This window comes from Triturus cristatus, chromosome 11 (genome assembly GCF_964204655.1).
Source record: "Triturus cristatus chromosome 11, aTriCri1.1, whole genome shotgun sequence".
Taxonomy (NCBI): Eukaryota; Metazoa; Chordata; class Amphibia; order Caudata; family Salamandridae; genus Triturus; species Triturus cristatus.
The window spans coordinates 431167343-431186023 of record NC_140594.1 but is presented as its reverse complement, the minus strand read 5'-3'; the positions used below and the strand labels follow the sequence as shown (position 1 = coordinate 431186023).

General features: G+C 42.1%; 1 protein-coding gene across 1 annotated transcript in view; it reads right to left on the bottom strand.

Moving 5' to 3' along the window:
* The window catches only part of NFU1 (NFU1 iron-sulfur cluster scaffold), a 155857-nt gene that overhangs the window by 41488 nt on the left and 95688 nt on the right, over positions 1-18681 (bottom strand). The window contains exons 5-6 of the mRNA XM_085636291.1: positions 15161-15275; positions 4316-4379 (exon numbers count right to left, since the gene is read on the bottom strand). Of these exons, the coding sequence (XP_085492417.1) occupies positions 4316-4379; positions 15161-15275 (179 nt within the window). The remainder of the gene's footprint in view (positions 1-4315; positions 4380-15160; positions 15276-18681) is intronic.

The following is an 18681-nucleotide window of genomic DNA, read 5'->3' as shown; positions in this document are numbered from 1 at the left end:
AGTTATAATCATTGTATTGAGCTTAGAAGGATGGAAGACCAAGTTAGCCTCACAATTAATACATTGGGCTAAGGTTGAAAAAATTGCTTTTAGGTTGGCATGCATCTCAAAAAGCACACCTATTCACCTTTGTTTGTATTGACCTTACTAAAAATCTTTGGTCCTGATGTCCTAAGAGACTGGTCGACATTGCGCACAGAATTTTGAAACAAACCTTTAATTTCATGAAGCAACCTATATACTATTAGGTCAAATCACAAAATATCTAGTCACGGGGGTTGGTCTCAGAGTGATCTTCCTTATGCATACTAATTAGAGAGTGTTGCTATTTGTGACAATCTGACTGGCTACAAATACAGGGAGGGTGGGCTGCAAGGAGCAGCAGATCAACATTCCATCATTTGAATTCGCAAATAGGATTTGTTATTAAAGAAGCTCATGTTTCTCAATGGAACCAATGCGTCTATAAAAAAAATGTTTGGACGCTTTGGGGGGTTGGAACAAGGGAGAGGAGGCACTGGCCACTTGGACCACTGCCGGCTCCACCCAGGTCTCCCGATAGGCTTCACAAAGGTGAGGCTGCCCAACAGGGATACCTTCCCTGTTGTAAATCAGAAACTACCTTTTTGATTTGCAAATGCAGACTATTGATACATATCAAATTGAATCGCAAATTGGAGGAGACGCACCTTTCACATCTCTTCTTAACTGCGATTTGGTTTTGGTTGATAAACCTATTTTATGAGTCTATAATAGTATACCAACCTGCAAAATAGGGTTAATATATATGAAAAGGCCATTTGGTGGTCGCAAACCCTTTGATTTTGTTAATCGCAGCGCTTGCAATTGTAAAATATCTAGGTATATCGGACCCTTTGTTTTCTTCATATTCAAATATACACAAGGAAACGCCCGGTTTGCACTTCAGAAAAGGGTTTTGCATTTTTAAAATGGGTATACTTTGTGCATGTGGAAGCTAGATATGTTTTCTTTACATCTGTGTACTTTATGAAACCTTTCACATGAATACTGTTCTCCTTTCACCCTTCCCTGTGCCCCAGCAAGTGTATTATTGGTTTCAAGTCAAATTGTTTATACACAAATAAACCGATTTTCTTATTTTTTTTTACAAAAAGTTATATGGTTAAATTGCATCTGACAGTTTGCTTTCCAAGTTATGCACCTGAACAGATATGTTGCAAAAAAAAAAAAAAACTGCTTGCTCAGAAATGCTTTCCAATAAGTTGTGGTAGTCTTTTTGAGAAAGTTTCCTGGCATAAGTGTCCAGTTCTGGAACCTTACAAGCTTTTTCAGCTTCTTCCCAAGATATAGGAAGGTGATGCGCACAGGCCCAGAAAAACCTCAAGTATCACTGCCGCTGCTTCTTTGAAGGTAAGAGCCAGCACAAGGAGCAGGCCTGGAGCCTGGTGGCAGCAACACAGAGCTAAATAGCACAAAGAGGTTAAGCAGCTTCACAAAGTATGGCACTGGGCACAGTCCTGTAACTGTGGACACCAACCGCTGAGCAGAGTTCAAGACCTAACAAGGATTGTGATAGCTAGTGGCGGAGAGTCGGGGTCTGATAGGCAGGCAGGCAGGCATGAAGGCAGACACCTTAAGTACAAACTTCTGAAAAGAAGTGAGCTGCTTCAGATCACATCTAGAGGAGTAAGGAATCTGAATCGACCAGGGAACCATCCAGGGGAGTTAGAGGAAGGATGTGGTGCCACAGAAACCCATTAACTCGAGATACCTTGTGTCAAAATGAAGAGGACAGTTTCAATTAGAAATGGTGGTTCTTCCTTTACTCTTCTTAGATTTGAAGAGATGAGGCACAGCCCCTTCTTTCAGCCACTGACGGCAACTTTAAGTTAAAACAACAACCATTAACCACAATATTCGGTTGTTTAAGTTTAACTTGGTGGTGCGTTTCGCGGCAGTTGTGGCTCAACCTCAGGCAAAACATTCAATTATCAGAATTGTAGGAAATACATCGGATTGCACCAGCTGATACAGTGCTTGAAGTCGAATGCTGGAATCAACATGCTGCCACAAAAAATTGAAACGTGTTGAAGGAAACCCAATGATCCCATCATCTGTGACCAATGCAAAAACAACAATTGATGGACAGAATGCAGAACAATGTCATACATTCACCCCAATACAGAGATCTGGGCCTAAATCCATCGTTTTTTTGCTCACCATGCCATTCCAGTTTGAACCCAGCCATATGCAAATCAGTCTTGACCCTGTGCCTCATGGGAACAGTCCAGCCCGAACTGCCAAGCCAGGTCCTCCCTGGACTGGAACCAAGCATCCTAGGACCTGTTTCGGGGTTTCACCCCTCTTCAGCCAGGATAGCTTGATTCCAGTGGCATGGAGAGCACGGGACTCATGTCGGAGCATACCAAACTCAGACCACAAACTGATCCACTGAGATTGCATGAAAGGATGCACTACTGCCCTAATGAGGTATACTGGAAACTCCCTAAAATAAAGCAACAACAGAACTGTATGTAAAATGGCTCTGCCCTTGTGCCGGTGAAAATGAAGATCTTTAAGACCTGAAGCCTACAATGACTTACTAACGGATCTGTGGACCCCTGCTAGAGCTTTTATCACTCCCAGATGAAAGACTTAATTTATCCAAGAAGCAGATACTTACTGAATAAACAAGGGCAAATTTCTGTTGAACCACATTTAAACTGTTTTCAGAGAGAACATCTGTTCCTGTGAAGTCTATATGCTGACCTTTATCTCGAACATATAAACAAAATGTTTCTTGTTTTTTTACACATACGCTTCTAAGCACTAAGCACTGACATGTCGACTTGTATGGCCGTGGACACAGTGTAAGCATCTGTGCTATTTTTGTATTTGGCAGGTTTGTATGATAATAAAGATAAAATAAAAAGTTCACATTCCTCCCTGCAATATTCAGACTTGAACACAACTGTTTTGAACAGCTCAGCACTTCCTTAAACCCAGGAAAGGTGCTTTCATCCAGTCATTTAATGCTACAACTCTTTGAAATTCTCTGAAATTCGCTTGGCTGAATACCATTTACTTCAGCAGACGCTAAGAAACAGGTTTATTTGGTTCTACAAGGTAAAGGTTATTGGCCTCATATGCTGTGCAGAGGTTGCGGGGTGGTTATGAGCCTTCTAAATACTTTAACAAACAGAATTGTGTGCTCTACTAACTAGTGACAGTTTGAGTTCTCTGACAGCAGTGGCAGGACGCCCAGTGTTTGTTCAAGAGGATCCTGCAGCAGGTAATATGCCGTGCTAACAATGGAAAGTACACAAGTGAAGATCCACACTCCTACAACTTGTAATTATTATTTCTTCACCTTGACAAAAAAACAACTGGATTTTCCACTGGAAATCAGTCTGCCATCACTTGCAGAGGGTGGATGTATCAGTTTATTGGTAGGCATCGAGGCCTACTGCGAGGTAAACTAGTTTGATTGGCTGTCATGAGAGTTACACACATCACGTTTCTACCTGGCACGTGTTTAACTTTGTTCCGGACCTACCGGAATGTTACAGTTATATCATTAAAGTCTCACGGAATTTAGTGAGACTCCACAAGAAATTTTAAAGTCGTAGAAAATCATTATTCACCCAGCTCAAATATATACAAACTTACGCATCAAATGTTGGAAAAACACATGAGGAAGACGGTGGCTGAGAATAAAGGAAAATGTCATTTTAATACTTACCTTCATGTTTTGAGCCAACATTTGCATTCTCAACAGCTTTCCCATGCCCTTCCCACACCGCCACTACATTGTACATTTGCCAGGCGTTCTGGAGGGGCAAATCACATTTGGTGAGGAGCCACTTCAAACAAGGCGACCAACTAACAATGCAAAATTAAGTCTTTCTCTAGTTAAATCCCTCATGGATATTTACCTTACAGAAAGGTTTTCCCATTCCCCAATTTTAAAGTGAAATGACCATCGCTAAATAAAAACCTAACAAAAAACTAACAAAAAACAATCAAACTACAGTAAATCGGTCATCCGGTTTCTTTAACAAACCTATATTTCTGTGACTCGATCAATCCTAATTTAGGTCTTGGGTCCCTTTTCGCTTCAGGATATTAGCCAGCTAGTACCTGCTGCATTATTACCACACCCTAAGTGTCCTTCCATATCAGCATGCCTAAACACTGGAATGAGCTTCACTGATACATGCGTGATCATATACCCAGAAGGGAGACAAAAGCGGTCCACAAGAAGAGCTTGACAACCTCTTAATAAATGACATTTGCTTATGTGATATCAGTTCTGTCTCTGGTCTGCACTTACCTTATTCTACTATCCAAAAGTTCCTTAATCATGGCAACCACTTCATCGTCGTCTTCAGAGGCAACTAGAAAGAGGAGAGAAATAAACAATATCAACCATCTCGATAAATAGAACACAAAACGTCCTTGCTTGCAAAAATAGTTTTTCATTCCACAGAATAGTCCATTTCCTAGTACACTTACATGAGAGTTGGTAATAGTTCAAAGAAAATAATTCACCAAAGCTGGTCATTTTGTGTGCTTCTGGCGACAGCGCATGCTTAAAATAAAAATTAGAAGCGTTCAAAAAGGACAAAAATACAAGTCTACTGAGAACTCGACACCATAAAGGCAGCAAGGGTCAGAGAGGGCTGTGCCTTAGTCAAATCACATACAAGCATGTCAGCTGCTGGGATGCGTTAAACCTCTGAAGGGATTGGCGACACTGTTTTAGTAGGCAATAATGTAAAAGTAAAATTAAAATTAAAATGGAAGATTTTTTGAGAATAAAAAGAAGAACAAAAGCACAACTGACCATTGTTCTACTCTGATATTTAGTCATACTGTTTTAGTAGGCAATAATGTAAAAGTAAAATAAAAAACAAAGACTTTCCTGAAAATAAACTCTCTCTCCATCACGGAGCTACCAATTGCGACGCCCAATAGTATCTCCGTCTATCGGGCAATGCAATACCCCTGTCATACCATTCTTGGACAAATTATTGGTGTGCGATTCTGGATGGGTTTTCCTCCCATAACAGCCTTCTTTGCTAATTTTCTATTGTCCTAAAATACTTGGGGGCACCTCGTATGGCGCATTTTGTAAGACGTACAGGAAGCCGGGGAAGAGCCATCATTTTAAAGAGGGCCGCTCGTCCTAGCAGGGAGAGAGGCAACGTCCTCCAGTGACGTACATCTCCTTGTAGTCGCCGTAGAGGGGGCAGTAGATTACAGTCATAAAAGCGGTCCGAGGCCGTTGATATGAACATTCCTAGTTAACGGAAACCTTCCGCAGTCAACTCCGCCACGCATTCCTTGGGAAGTGGGAAGGGGAGAGGAGTTAGCCTAACGGCTAGGGCGGTCGACTTCGAATCTGGGTTCGTGTCTCGGCAATGACGCAGAACATCCTGTGATTCTGGGCAAATCACTTAATCTCCTCGTGCCTAACCAAAATAAATGCGTGTCCTCATGTAACGTAGCTGATGCTATTTAAAGTGCTCTTATACCCGTTTCGGGTCAAGCTCGCGCTATATAAAACTGCAAAAAACACAAGTGCTGGGGGCTGTCCGTGCAGCACGTAGATGGTGGTTTTGGTCCAGTTTATATTGTAGCTTAAATACCTCCCGAAGTTGGTGAATATGTTCAACACCCTGTGGATGGAATTTTTGGGAATGCTAAGTATAAGTGTATATCATCTGCATGTAGGACTATTCGTCCGACCATGGCAATCCCCTAATCAACGGACCCCTTTGAACCCAAGATGCCAATGGTTCCAACATTAAAGCAAGGAGCCAATGGACACCTCCTTAAGGGAAATCTAAAAGACGTTGTATTGTTGACCACCACTTGTGCAATAGGGTCAGGGTAGAGCAGCTTGATCCATGCCATAAAGTTGGGGTCAACCCCAATTTTTTTATTTTATTTTTAAACACTGCAAACATGTATGGGCACTCTACTATATCTAAGGCCTTTCGAGCGTCGAGGGCCATCACCGTCGCGTCCTCTTAGTGTATTTACACTTCGCAGCACTCCGTTGAGTCTACGGAGGTGGATTGCTGTATTTCTTCCTGATATCAAACCTGAATGATCAGAGTGGACCAGGTGTGGGATGATTTGGATAAGGCGATCAGCAAGTAGTTTGGAAAGAATTTTCGCTTCTGCATTAATTAACGAAATAGGCCGGTAGGATGTACACTTATCTTTCGACTTTCCCGCCTTCTGAATCACCACGATGGAGGCTAGGCGTTGGTCTTCGTGCAAGGTCTCCAGGTCCCGACTCTCCTTGTACATGTTTTTCAGGTGGGGGGCCAACGTGGTTGTCGCAAGTTTATATAGTTCAATCGGGAGGCAGTTGGGCCCTGATGCTTTCCCGGATCACAAGTTTTGGATCGCTTGCCCTTTCTCTTCCTCTGTAATTTCTCCCTCTGTTAGAGTCAAGGCCTCTGCATCGAGAGCGGGGCGGGAAATATCTGCATACAGCTCCCTGGTTTCCACGGTTGTTGATTCCCCTGAGGGACGAATGTACCTCACTGTAGTATGCCGCAAATGCGTCTCAGATTTTTTGCCGATCTCTGAGCTGCTCTCCCTCCCTTGAAGTCACTGAGGCTTGTTCAGGTCGGTCTGACCAGGTGAGCAATTTCCCGGTCTTATCTCCCACCTTGTATATTTTATGTTTAGCTGCCGTATACTGGGTCATGGCTGCGTCTGTGGCCATTTCATGGTACTCTTTACTTTTAATAGCTAGAATATGTCTAGTCTCTTTTGCGTCATCCGTTAGAGCTCCCTCGATCTGAAGGAGCTCGACCTCAGCTTTTTCCATAGCTGCTTTTTTCCCTTTCCTGTGCCCCGCTATTGAGGAGATAGCCTGCCCTCTTATCACTGGCTTATATGCCTCCCATAGTGTTAGCCACATGTTTTCTTCGAAATAGTTTTCCGTCGATAGCAGTAGACGCTTATTTTGGGAATTTTGAACCACCATAGGTCGATCTTCATCTTTTCCTTCCTGTCGATGTCCCCCTTCTGAATAATTTGCCCAGAGCTCATCATTACTAAACTGAAGGATTTTCAAGGTTATGTACTGCAAAGCCGTAGTTGTTGCTAATTTATCTTATGCAACTAACAACCATTGACAAAGTCAATGATCATGGCTTGTTGTAGGTGTAATGTTAGTTGTATTATATATCTGGATGCAGTGACAGAAGCAGCAAAATACCAGTCAGGCGGCATACTATGCTAAGCACAGATTTTCAGTTTACGTATTTATAAGCCACGCCTTATATCGCCCACGCCCCTATAAGAGAAACCCCCAGTTTTTTACACCCCACTTAAAGCCCTGAGTGTGGGGTCGAATTTGCAACTCACACAATGCCAACAGATCTCAACAACGTGCTGCTAACTCAATGAGCTATTTTAGCAGGCAAGGCAATAACCCGTAAGACTGTCGGTTCCTCACCACAGCCAGCCTGGGCAAACTCGCCTCAACAAAAACCGAAGTAATGTGGCCCCCAAAAAAAACACACAGAAATGACAGTATTTGAAAACTATGGCTTTGTGGCAAGCAGGAAAACTATTGTTTCTAAATGCTGTGGCCATTTTGTACTTGTCTTTTATTTGCCCTCGGATGGAATGTATTTCGGGAAGTGATCCCTCGTGTAGACTGCACAACGCGCAGGTCTGCGTGCATGTTTGTGGAAGAAATGGGCGAGCCTCGTCTGAGCAACAGTAAGGGGCAAATGAAGTGACTAGCAGGACCCAGAATGCCATTGCGAAAAGAAACATCCTCCTAAAATAAAGTTCAACCAAGAAAGCTGCGCAGAAGCAAGAATGTAGTTGCAAAATAGGCAATGGCAAACTCTTATTTTGAAATTAATATAAAGTAAATATGCGAGTCTGAATTTTCCAGCTTTCACAGTTACAGCCCAGAATATATATTGCATACATTAGAAATAATTTGCAAAATGATGGTTCGCATTATTTATTTGTACCACTCTTGTATTTTATCCCTTTGAAATCTTTCCAAGCACCTGTCCTTATTTTCAATAAAAACCACGTCGAAGACTCAGCATGAATATGGGATAATTCAGCTGTGCTTGATAATCACTGGCACGTCCTAAACACACTTTCCAAGTTTATTTATAAAAACATCTTGCGGGCGATGCTTTCACACCTCGCCAGTAAGCCAACAAAACACACTAGGAAAAATAATTAGATTTTATCGATCACTGTAGGAGTAAACTTTGCATCTGGGCAAACCCGTGCCCTAACTTTATACGTCTATTTTCTTTCAAAATGATATCGTACGGACGGATCTTTCCAATTAGCTACAATGGAGCATCCCTGTATGCGGAAGCGGTTGTACAATCTGACATTTCAAACGTCGCAACATGATGATGCAACTACGAGGATCAGAGGAGTCATGAAATGGTAGAAATGGAGAAAGGAAGACGAACAGACTACACATGGAAAACAGAGCAACAGGGGTGAGACATAGAGACAGGAAGTGTAGTCTGTGAAAAAAACACAGAAGAATGAGTTGGAATCAAGACTAGGCAGCCTTGGTATTCGACACCCTGGCATGCGACGACACAGACATCTGGCTTTGATTAAAAGAACAAGTGAAAGCTCATTAGACAAGCTAGTGAGTGGTACGCGCGGAAAACTGATTCAGAACAGATGGCACTCTGCGTGCTCCCGAGACCCCTAGGCCATGGGAGGGGACATTTAAAGATAAGGCGGGACATACCCGAACCTTTGGCCATTTGCATGCTTTCTTTTGTGGAAGCCTCACGCAAACGGCCAATGAAATGCGTGGCCGGAATAAAACAACAAGATGTGTGAGATGGAAAGTCCTTACTATAAGCCTCGCAGAGCAGTCGAGACCTAATAACTTCGGGCTTGTGAAACAGATCAGAGTGGCCTATTAAAGTGAAACAGTCCTTCACATATTTGAGCCACTGAATTTTAAGGGCATGATCCAGATTTAGACAATCCTTGATAATTGGTCTGTACAGAGAGTGCTAATTCTTAAGCCAAAAATTGAACCACAAAATTAAGAGTCAGTTGAATTTGATCAGAAATGTAACAAATCACTAATTCTTCGTGAACGTTATAAGTAGATACACTACAAGGCAAAAAAAGCAGTTGTCTAAGTAAAGTGTTCTCCACTGTTTGCAAGAGTGTTACATTTGCGTAAGCCCAAACCTCACTCCGATAAGAAGCTATGGCAATGCACTTGGCCAGACAAATTTTAAGCACCGGAAAAATAGATCTGTGTCGGAACCTTGAAGCAAAATCAAAATCTGAGGCATTACTTTTTGCAAAGGCTTGACGTCTATCATTAACCAAAGAACCAGTTGACCGTGGAGTCAAAGAGCATCCCAAGATATGGAAAGGTCATCAGCTTCCTCAGCTTATTGCCCTGAATATAATGGGATCTACTCTTGATATTTTTAGGGCCATTTACCACAATGTTCGATTTGATAAAAATTGGTGTGATGGTCGAGTCTGTCCACGAAATCCACAGAACTGTCCAAGAGTCATTGTATGCCCAAGGCAGTCCTGGAGATCAGCACAGCATTGTCAGCATAGAGCAAAACAGGCACTGACCAAGGGCAAATCTCACCCTGTTGTGGGTTGGACCTTGCCCAAACTATTAACATACAGCGTGAATAAGAAGGGAACTAATTTGCAACCCTGTCTGACCCCACCCGCTCCCCTTTTAGGGCAAACTTTGAAGTACATTCTCCCTTGGGTCAATAACAGACTGAGGCTTTCAAGTCCATGTAGATTACACAGAAAGGCAACAATAGACTTCTCTATTCCATGCCCAACATAATGTTCCTAGCTTGTCCCTATTTACCATGTCAAAAGCAGAGCTCAAATCCATGAACTCCAGGTAAAGAGAGCTCACCTTAGCTTTGGTATATTTTCTTATAATAAGAAATGTTTAAGCATTGATTCACCGTCCTCCTGGCTGATTGGAAGCCATTTTGGACATCTACCAAAACTTGATGGACCCACACCATCAGTCTATTTAAAACCATTCTCCCCACCTCCTTGACAGTGGAATCAAAGAGATGAGGCAATGGCAACACGGGTCATCATTATAACTCTTCTTGAAAACAGACACAATGATGGAGGTGGACCAGGAGGATGGAAGTTGATGTCCAATGGAGGTGTTAATATAGAGTGGCAGCAACAGCGCCCACAAATCGATATCGGATTTAAACAAGTCAAGGGGTACGGCATCCAGTACAATGATAGCAGTTTCTGACTGAGCTGTTCTTTGATACGCAGGTCTTGCTTCATGATGTGGCCAGATTCCTCATGTTCAGAAGCACAGTACAAAGTGCTGCAACCAGCGAAGGAGCCACAGAAGACTGGAGTCTTCTATGCAGAGTCCAGCAATCCTTGGTGTCCCTACCAAAAGTCAAGAGTCTGCTTGCACTTCCTACACCTGATGACTATCAACCAAGAAGGAGGCTCAGTAGAACAACCTACAACCTGGAATTAGGTCTTGCAAAAAGAAAGTGAGCATAACCTATAGCTCTCATCACTACCAAGGAAACAAAGTCAGAGGTACAAACATCCTAAACCCTTTGGTAGGGAATTTTACCAGAGAAAGGAAAAGGTAGCAGCCTAGATTCAAGCTTGGGTAGATATAACCCATCATCTTAAACTAGTCCTTCAGGAATATTAATATTAAATGGCATCACATTTAATGCGATTTTGACTGGAACCACCAGGAAGCCCAACTTTACAGATATGGTGTATCAAATGCAGACTTCCATTATTTTTATAGTGTGCCGCAGCACACTCTTCTTTCTGCTTTCATGCTCCGTCTCTTGTCCCTGGACAAAAAGCTTGAAAACATTTAAATTGCATTTTTGAAAGGTCTTTTCCCTTGCTGCCAAATCCATATGCCGCGATGACATATCCTATTGATACCAGGGCCTTAGGAGGGAGCTGTGGCAGTTTTGTTAACACTTGGATCCGTGAAACCATCTGAACCACTCTTTTGGATGTTCACAGTGACAAGACACCTTCCAAAATGGAATTAATTAGAAACATTTGCAACATGCTTTTACCAACAGTGTCTGGAAGGGTAAAACCCAACAGGATGTCAAACATCTTGAAGTGAAAGTAAACAGAATCGAGGTTGTATGAAAGCTAATATTATGGCCACATTCAACTAATTATCATCATATGCCAGTACAAAATGTGATGTGCACTTCAAGCATCAGCTTTCCTTTGAACCACAAATTCATCTCAAAGACAACAATATAATCAAGATGGAAGGCTGGGAGGCATCCTCCTGAACCCCATGCTTTTCCAACAATGTCTAAATAGTGCAAGGACACCCAGTCTTTAGCAGTTGCGCCATCACCTATCTTGGTCTACTCAAAACTACTAGTGAGAACCAGCTGTGGAACAAGCAGAGGTTAGTGGGCAACAACCCCAGGGTTTGGGGCCTTTTACCACTGATGTCTCGTGGGCTGACCAACTGTGGCACTGCCAACTGGTTGCCAAGGACACCCTGCCCATACCGGACTCACCTGGTAGCAAGGGCGAGGAGTCAAAGGCTTCTCAAAGAGGCAGTGTGTGGGTAGAGACTCAGAACCCAAACAGTCAAACAACACACAGTTAAAACTTCCAGCTCCTTTGTAAAAAGGGGAGAACTTTAATCACCAGAACCTAATTCTACAAACAAGAATCGCTAATACACTACATGGTCCCAAGATGGATGCTGCAGGGTTCTAAGCACGTAGAAGTTTTCAGAAGTAATTTGGCACGCATGCATGCTCACTGTAGTATGGCACAACCAGCTTCCCTGGTTCTGTGGGTAGTCTATATATATGTCTCAATACTAAGGTTCTTGGTTCTTAAGGGGGAATCAGTCTAACTGGGTTAAATACGCTTATGGTGTTGCAGCAGTAGCAGACACAATCAATGGAAGATTACCTCTCCTTTTTACAAGAGAACCTACTGACTGACCTCTTCCAATTCAACTCAAATTATCAGAACCGTTAACAGGTCACACCCGAATAACTACGGCATCTTTCTCCAGGTTTTCATCCGTCAATGTTTGAGGCTACATCCTTTAGCTCAGGAATGTAAGAAATATAATTCAACTGCCAGGGAGGGCACCTCATCCATCTTGTGCTCTGTTTCACCAGAGATAACCAGTGAAGATCCCACTGGTCTCACCATCCACACACTCACAAACAATATGGAGCCCAGCTACCAGTCACAAATCATAAAACACACACAGGTATGGCTGTGCAGGTTCTGGGCAGTATGTTGAAGCAGAACTTTACAGACGTGGGGCATGTAGGCATGACATTTATCTCTGAACAGAAAGGAAGTCTGAGAAGTAGTATCAATCAGAAAAGCAGTAGGTTGCCATCACTGCTTAGCATATATGACCCAAGATATGGATAGTAGTCCAGTGTCGACTAAAGAGACTAGTTGGTGAAACCCACAAAACCACGGAGCTAAACTATGACTATCAGAACATTATGAAGAGCGTAGGCCACTGTGTGCAAAAGCAGGTGTTCTAGGCCCAAAAGATAATCAGGATACAAGATCACTGGGATCACTCCAGGCAAGGGTGCAAGTCTCATGCAACAACCATTAGTGTTCCAACAGTATGGAAGCATGACAGATAAAACAGCACAATGTGTGGCCAAGACAACTGTAGTGAGGATAGTGGATTCACTGCGTACATTGCTAAGTTAGCATAAGTTAGTATAAGCTTGGCTGCCATGTTACCGCTTTTGCACACGTTTCTACATGACTTTGTTTTTGCGAATCCTCTGCTTGTGCTCGCTCACATGGAACCGTCTACCTTTCACGTTTCTTACCGTACTCTTTAGACTTTGGTCTTCGTCTGCACAGCGTGTTCAAGGTCGCAAAACAATGTGCTCTGTTAATCTGCTTTGGTCAGTCCCACGCATGTTAGACATAATACTACCACAGCTGTACTACTGAAAATCGAGTGCTTTTAATATGGCATTGCAGGCATGTTAGGCACTCGAAGAAAACCTTTCCGAGGAGAAGAGCTGTGTTTGTCCGGAGATGTAAATCTTTGCATTTAAACCTGGAGGTATGGGGTCCCCCTGACAAAGCCCAGAGGTCTTCTATAATTATTATTAGAAACCATTTCCTAGCACGGGGAGGGTGGCAAGGCACAGTAGGCCTTTTTTCCACTAGCTTTATAAAATGATATCCCCGTTCATATTTTATGGAATTGTAACAATGCTCACTATATTGAGTATATGCATTTTGCTGCTAGTATTGGCTCGTTTAATGCATTATAGAGCACGTTAGTTAAAATAAACATTTTAAACTATACTCTGTCTCTGATTACTTACGTTGTGGACAAGTATGGGCGAGTTGACGAAAGAGTTCTTGCTCTCGCGATTACTGAGAGAGTCTGAGTAACATGTTCTAGGATGTCCAATCATTGGTAGCTTCGCTGTAGTACAGAGAACGAATGAGACACTATAGCTAGTCGGATTGGGGTTTCGGGCACTAAGGTGTATTGTTGGTTCATCACTGTGCACCGAGGTCCTGGTTTCTTGCGCATAGTTCTGTATATGTGCAGAATCCCTGCAACATGACGCCCAATGTTTGGTCTGGCTCTTATCTGCGAGGCGCTTGAGTAGTACTTGTCCACAATCCCCTCGCTACTGTTTCCGGAAACAGATGTGACAGTGTAACCTCCTATATTGATGTTTTTTTCAAGCTTGATGTTATTACAAGCTGATTTCTTTTCGTAGTTACCATCTATTGCGCTGCCACACATGGGTTTGTTATACGTCTTTGTGTTCATGGCTGAAGTAGATATACCAGGGCATAGTCGCGCAGCACTCCGTCGACATTTGACGGCATATGGAGTGCCTGACACGGGTGTTGATCTTATCATTGTGGTGGAAGCTGATCTAACACTACACTATGAAGTGTTTTATTCGTGGGTCACTTTTCCGGCAGTTGGAGACGATGATTTGTTCCATACTTACACTGCTTCGGATCTTCCTCACAATTATCGACCCTATACAAATCTTGAAGTTCCGCTCACGTCATGGCAACACCATATTTGGTTTAATGGCACCCTCCCGCACCCAGTGACTCCGATCCGTTTTGGCCCTTTATCTATCGATCATATTTTATGGAATTGTAACAATGCTCACTATATTGAGTTTATGCATTTTGCTGCTAGTATTGGCTCGTTTACTGCATTATAGAGTATGTTAGTTAAAATAAACATTTTAAACTATACTGCGTCTCTGATTTACGTTGTGGACAAGTAGGAGTGAGTTGACGAAAGAGTGTTCTTGCTCCCGCGATTACCGAGAGAGTCTGAGTTACATGTTCTAGGAGGTCTAATCATTAGTAGTTCGCTGTAGTACGGAAAACAAATGAGACACTATAGCTAGTCGGATTGGGGTTCCGGGCACGAAGGTGGGTTGTTGGTACACCACTATACACCGAAGTCCTGGTTTCTTGCGTGTAGTTCTGTATGTGCAGAATCCCTGCAACACAACCAGACAGGCACTGAAATGTTTTGGCTGTTACTTGGAGATAAAGCAATCCATTCCAAAAACTCTACATCATAGGCAAAACTCAACACAGGCCTCAATCCAAACACAAAGGATTTCATTTAAAAAAAAAAACCTTCTGAATACACTTCAGCACTGAATTTGACTAGGACCTCTTTCAAAATGCCACCTCAGACCAGGACACATTAGAGGCTCTAGGCACCAAGCCACAAAACTCATTCCGCAGAGAACTGCAAAACACCCAACCCTTTCTTCTTTTCCAGAAAACAAAAACCTTACCACAAACCAGAAAATCTTCCTGGAAGACTCTGCCACTACTAAGGTGAAAAAAGACATCTTATGCCTCTGCTAACTCTACTAGAGTCAGGATCCTACAAAGCACTGAACTTCCCAGTCAGGGCAATGTCGACTGTATAAATTAGCTGTGCCATAACAAATGTATGTCCTTTTCACAGCAGTTTATCCTTTTCAAACAATTAGCATGAAATCCAAGGTGCACAAAGGTTTCCAAAACCAGATATTGATATTACAGTAGTACACACAAAAGAAAGATGGCAAGGGCCTGTGTTGCACACAAGTATTTTTACCTCCTTCTGGGCGAGCTGCCTCTTCGGTCACCACTGGCAGGCCTGTGGCATAGAAATCCATGATTGTTGCATAAATGTCAGGTTTTATCAAGTTCCAGTCATTCTCTTCACTCTCCTGTAGAGGTAACAAGGCATGAATTAAATATCTAAAAAAAGGGACAACCAACTAATGGTTGCCTTGGGTATCCCATCTGTACTCCAAAGTCTCTCTATTCAAACTTGGCACACCTGCAGAGGTTGAGGTCTGCTCTGGCTGAAGTATGCATGAGAAAATATCTGGCTTTAGATATTTAACGTACAAAAAAAGGGTGGGCAGCGCACTCCTATTAACTAGCTGGTCAAAAAGTGGATACTAAATGATATAGGTGCTGCAGCGTGATGCTCGCTGTCAATCGAGCATGTAATAAACTAGAAAAAAGGGACAACCAACTAATGGTTGACACTGCGCACTGTGCTAAGGGTAACAAAGTTACAAATGGTTAATCACATTGACAAAACATCAATGAATACAAAAATGTACAAACACTGAATGGTGGTCCAAAATATGTCTATATTTTCGCTATATAGACTATATCTTTTTGATTTGGAATGACTCAGTGCAGTCTTTCATCTCCATGATTGAGACCCTTAACAGGACCCACACTCACATTCAATTGACATACACCATTCACAAGGATTCCATTCATTACTTGGATGTACAAGTCACCAAAACATCATCGAATCAATTTCACACCACAGTTTTCCATAAACCCACTGACCGCAACAGTCTTCTGACTTTCTCAAGTTTTCATCCCCGCCATCTTATCACGAATTTGCCATTGTCTCAATTCACTCGAATACGCAGAATTTGTTCGGATCCTGATAACAGCACACTTCAACTACAAAGTACTTCCAAAAAATTTGCATCGAGAGGATACCCACAGGAGGTGTTACACAATTGCTTAACAAGAGCTATGGCTACATCACGAGCAGATCTATTGAAACAGAAACTGCGTACTCCTTCTAAAAGACTTGTATTTGTTAGTAGCTTTTCCACTTCCTCAACCAAAATCAAGAACATCATTCTCTCACGGTGGGAACTGCTTCAACAAGAACAAGATTTTCAAAACCTCTTCATGGAGAAACCCATGTTTGCATACACCAGAGGTAAAAATCTACGGAACCTTTTGAAATCCACTAAGACCGTTGAGAAACCTGATGTCTACCGTGGAACTCGTAAATGTCATGCATGCATCCACTGCAACAATGTAATAACAGGAAACATCTTAACTCATCCTACATCAGGTTCCAACATCTGCTTGAAACACAACAGTGATTGCAACACCACCCATGTCATCTACTGTATCAAATGCCCTTGCGGCAAGGCCTATGTAGGCAAAACCGAGCGGAAAGTAAAAACACGCATCACAGAACACAAATCCAGGATTAGGAACAAAAGCAGCACATCAAGCCTCGCCATGCATTGGTCAGAAGCTAAACATACAATTTCCCAACTCCGTTTTCAGATTATCGAAACCATTGATGTCAGACCAGGCGTAGACACTACCAATCTACTTCTACGCAGAGAGATTTTCTGGATTCAGAAATTGCAGACCTTAGCCCCGTGTGGGCTTAATGACCGTTTAGACCTATCATGTTTCCTGTAAATATAAAAAGAAATTCTTGTCTGTACCAGTGCTTTATTTACCTCGTGACTCATCACTGTCTTCCTTTTTAACACCTTTATTATATGGTCATGCACTCTTCCTCTTGTAGCTAATTAGCACACTTTTTCTAACCATACCGATCTTCATCGGCCAGTCCTGTTTACACAAACACTTTAAATACTTTTTAAATTTTTACTAACCTTAGATGCTACACCTTCCCTAGTATTAAACCTATCTCATATCATCTATGCACTCAGATTCCCACCAGTCCTCATCTTTATTTTTTATTTTTTATGTTTTTTTTCTCGGTTCATTTACTAGCACACATCTATTTCACACATCCAATTCACACGTTTTATCGGTTATTTTTTACATACCGTTCCACTTTCACCATTCTAGCAGTCCAATAGTTATTCCTCATTTCCGGTGTCTCTGCAGCTTCGTTGATACTCTGTCTCAACATGGTGTCACCTACTTTCCCATATCAGTCAGGTACTCGGATACTCACCTGTTCCAATTTTCCTTGGTTCTTTTCACTAGCTTATATCTATTTCATACTTTTAACCGATTAATTTTTTACACACTCCTTTACACGTTCCACTTTAGATGTTCAACAGCCATTCCTCATTTCCGGCTTCAGCCGTTTTGTTGATATTCTGACTCAACATGGCGTCACCTGCTAGTCCACTTTTTCTTTTTACCAGTTCCCTGACCTTTCGTTTCCGCTATTCAAATTCCATTTATTGGCGCACGATTCACACCTGATCATCCTGCCGTTACCACAGGACGCCAGTGTGTTCATCGGTCTTTGCATCGCCGTCGGCACTCCTGAGTAAGTATCCTGCACCTGTGCAGTACTAAACCAGTAATTCGATTACTACCCGCTATGGCAGCATGTCATGTTTTTTGACACTCGTTATTTTTTATTATTTATTACAGCGCTTGCCTCAGCGCCAGAACGAGCACAATTGTCTTGACATATTCTATTGTAGTTTTGGGCTCGCTACAGATCACCGTGTTCACTTTGTGTGACACTCCCAACTTTATAGAGACCTTGGTACGCCATCTCCCTCTTTGTTTTAAAGTGAGTATAGTAATCGCACTCGGGGCAATCACTATCAGCGTCATAACGAACTTCACTGCTTTCACTTTTTTCCATCCTCAAAACGATGTTTCCTTGTATCTCTTTCAGCTTTCTTCCCATCATTTGTTAAATACCACACAGTCGGTAAGTAAGGCTACGCTCTCTTCCTCTTATAGATTCTGTTTTCACACAGACACTTGGTTTTACACTTTCTTCCTTTTTGCCTTTCAGTTTATCCATTTACAGATTGTTGCACACGAGCATCCCCATTTCTTTTTGTAGATCTTAAAACATAATACTCGAGGTGAGGCTTTTTCAACCATCATTTTTATACTTCCTTGCATCACACTATATACTTATCCTGGATCACTTTTTCCATTTCTTGCACTAAATTTCATTCCTATTGGTTTTCTCCTGAGTCACTTGCATCGGCTTGATGCAACCACGTTTCTGGGTGTCTATATTACATTTCTTCTTGTTTGCAGCAGCAAATGTAAGGTCTGCCTATCATACGTCTGGGTCAACGGCATGTATTATCTAACATATGATTCATAAACTTCTCCACCATGGACTCTTCTTGTATATAAATACTCAGCGTTTGTTATTGATTATGATATTTATGTATTTTTTCACAGATTGCCCCTGATGAAGGGACAGCTAAGTCCCGAAATGCATTGGGCTCACCAACATACCAACTTGTGACTACCTTGAAGTATTATGTAGCATATTTCACTTCTGAATTGTTTGTGGTAGATGACCACTATTATGTACAAATTTTGATTTTCATATGA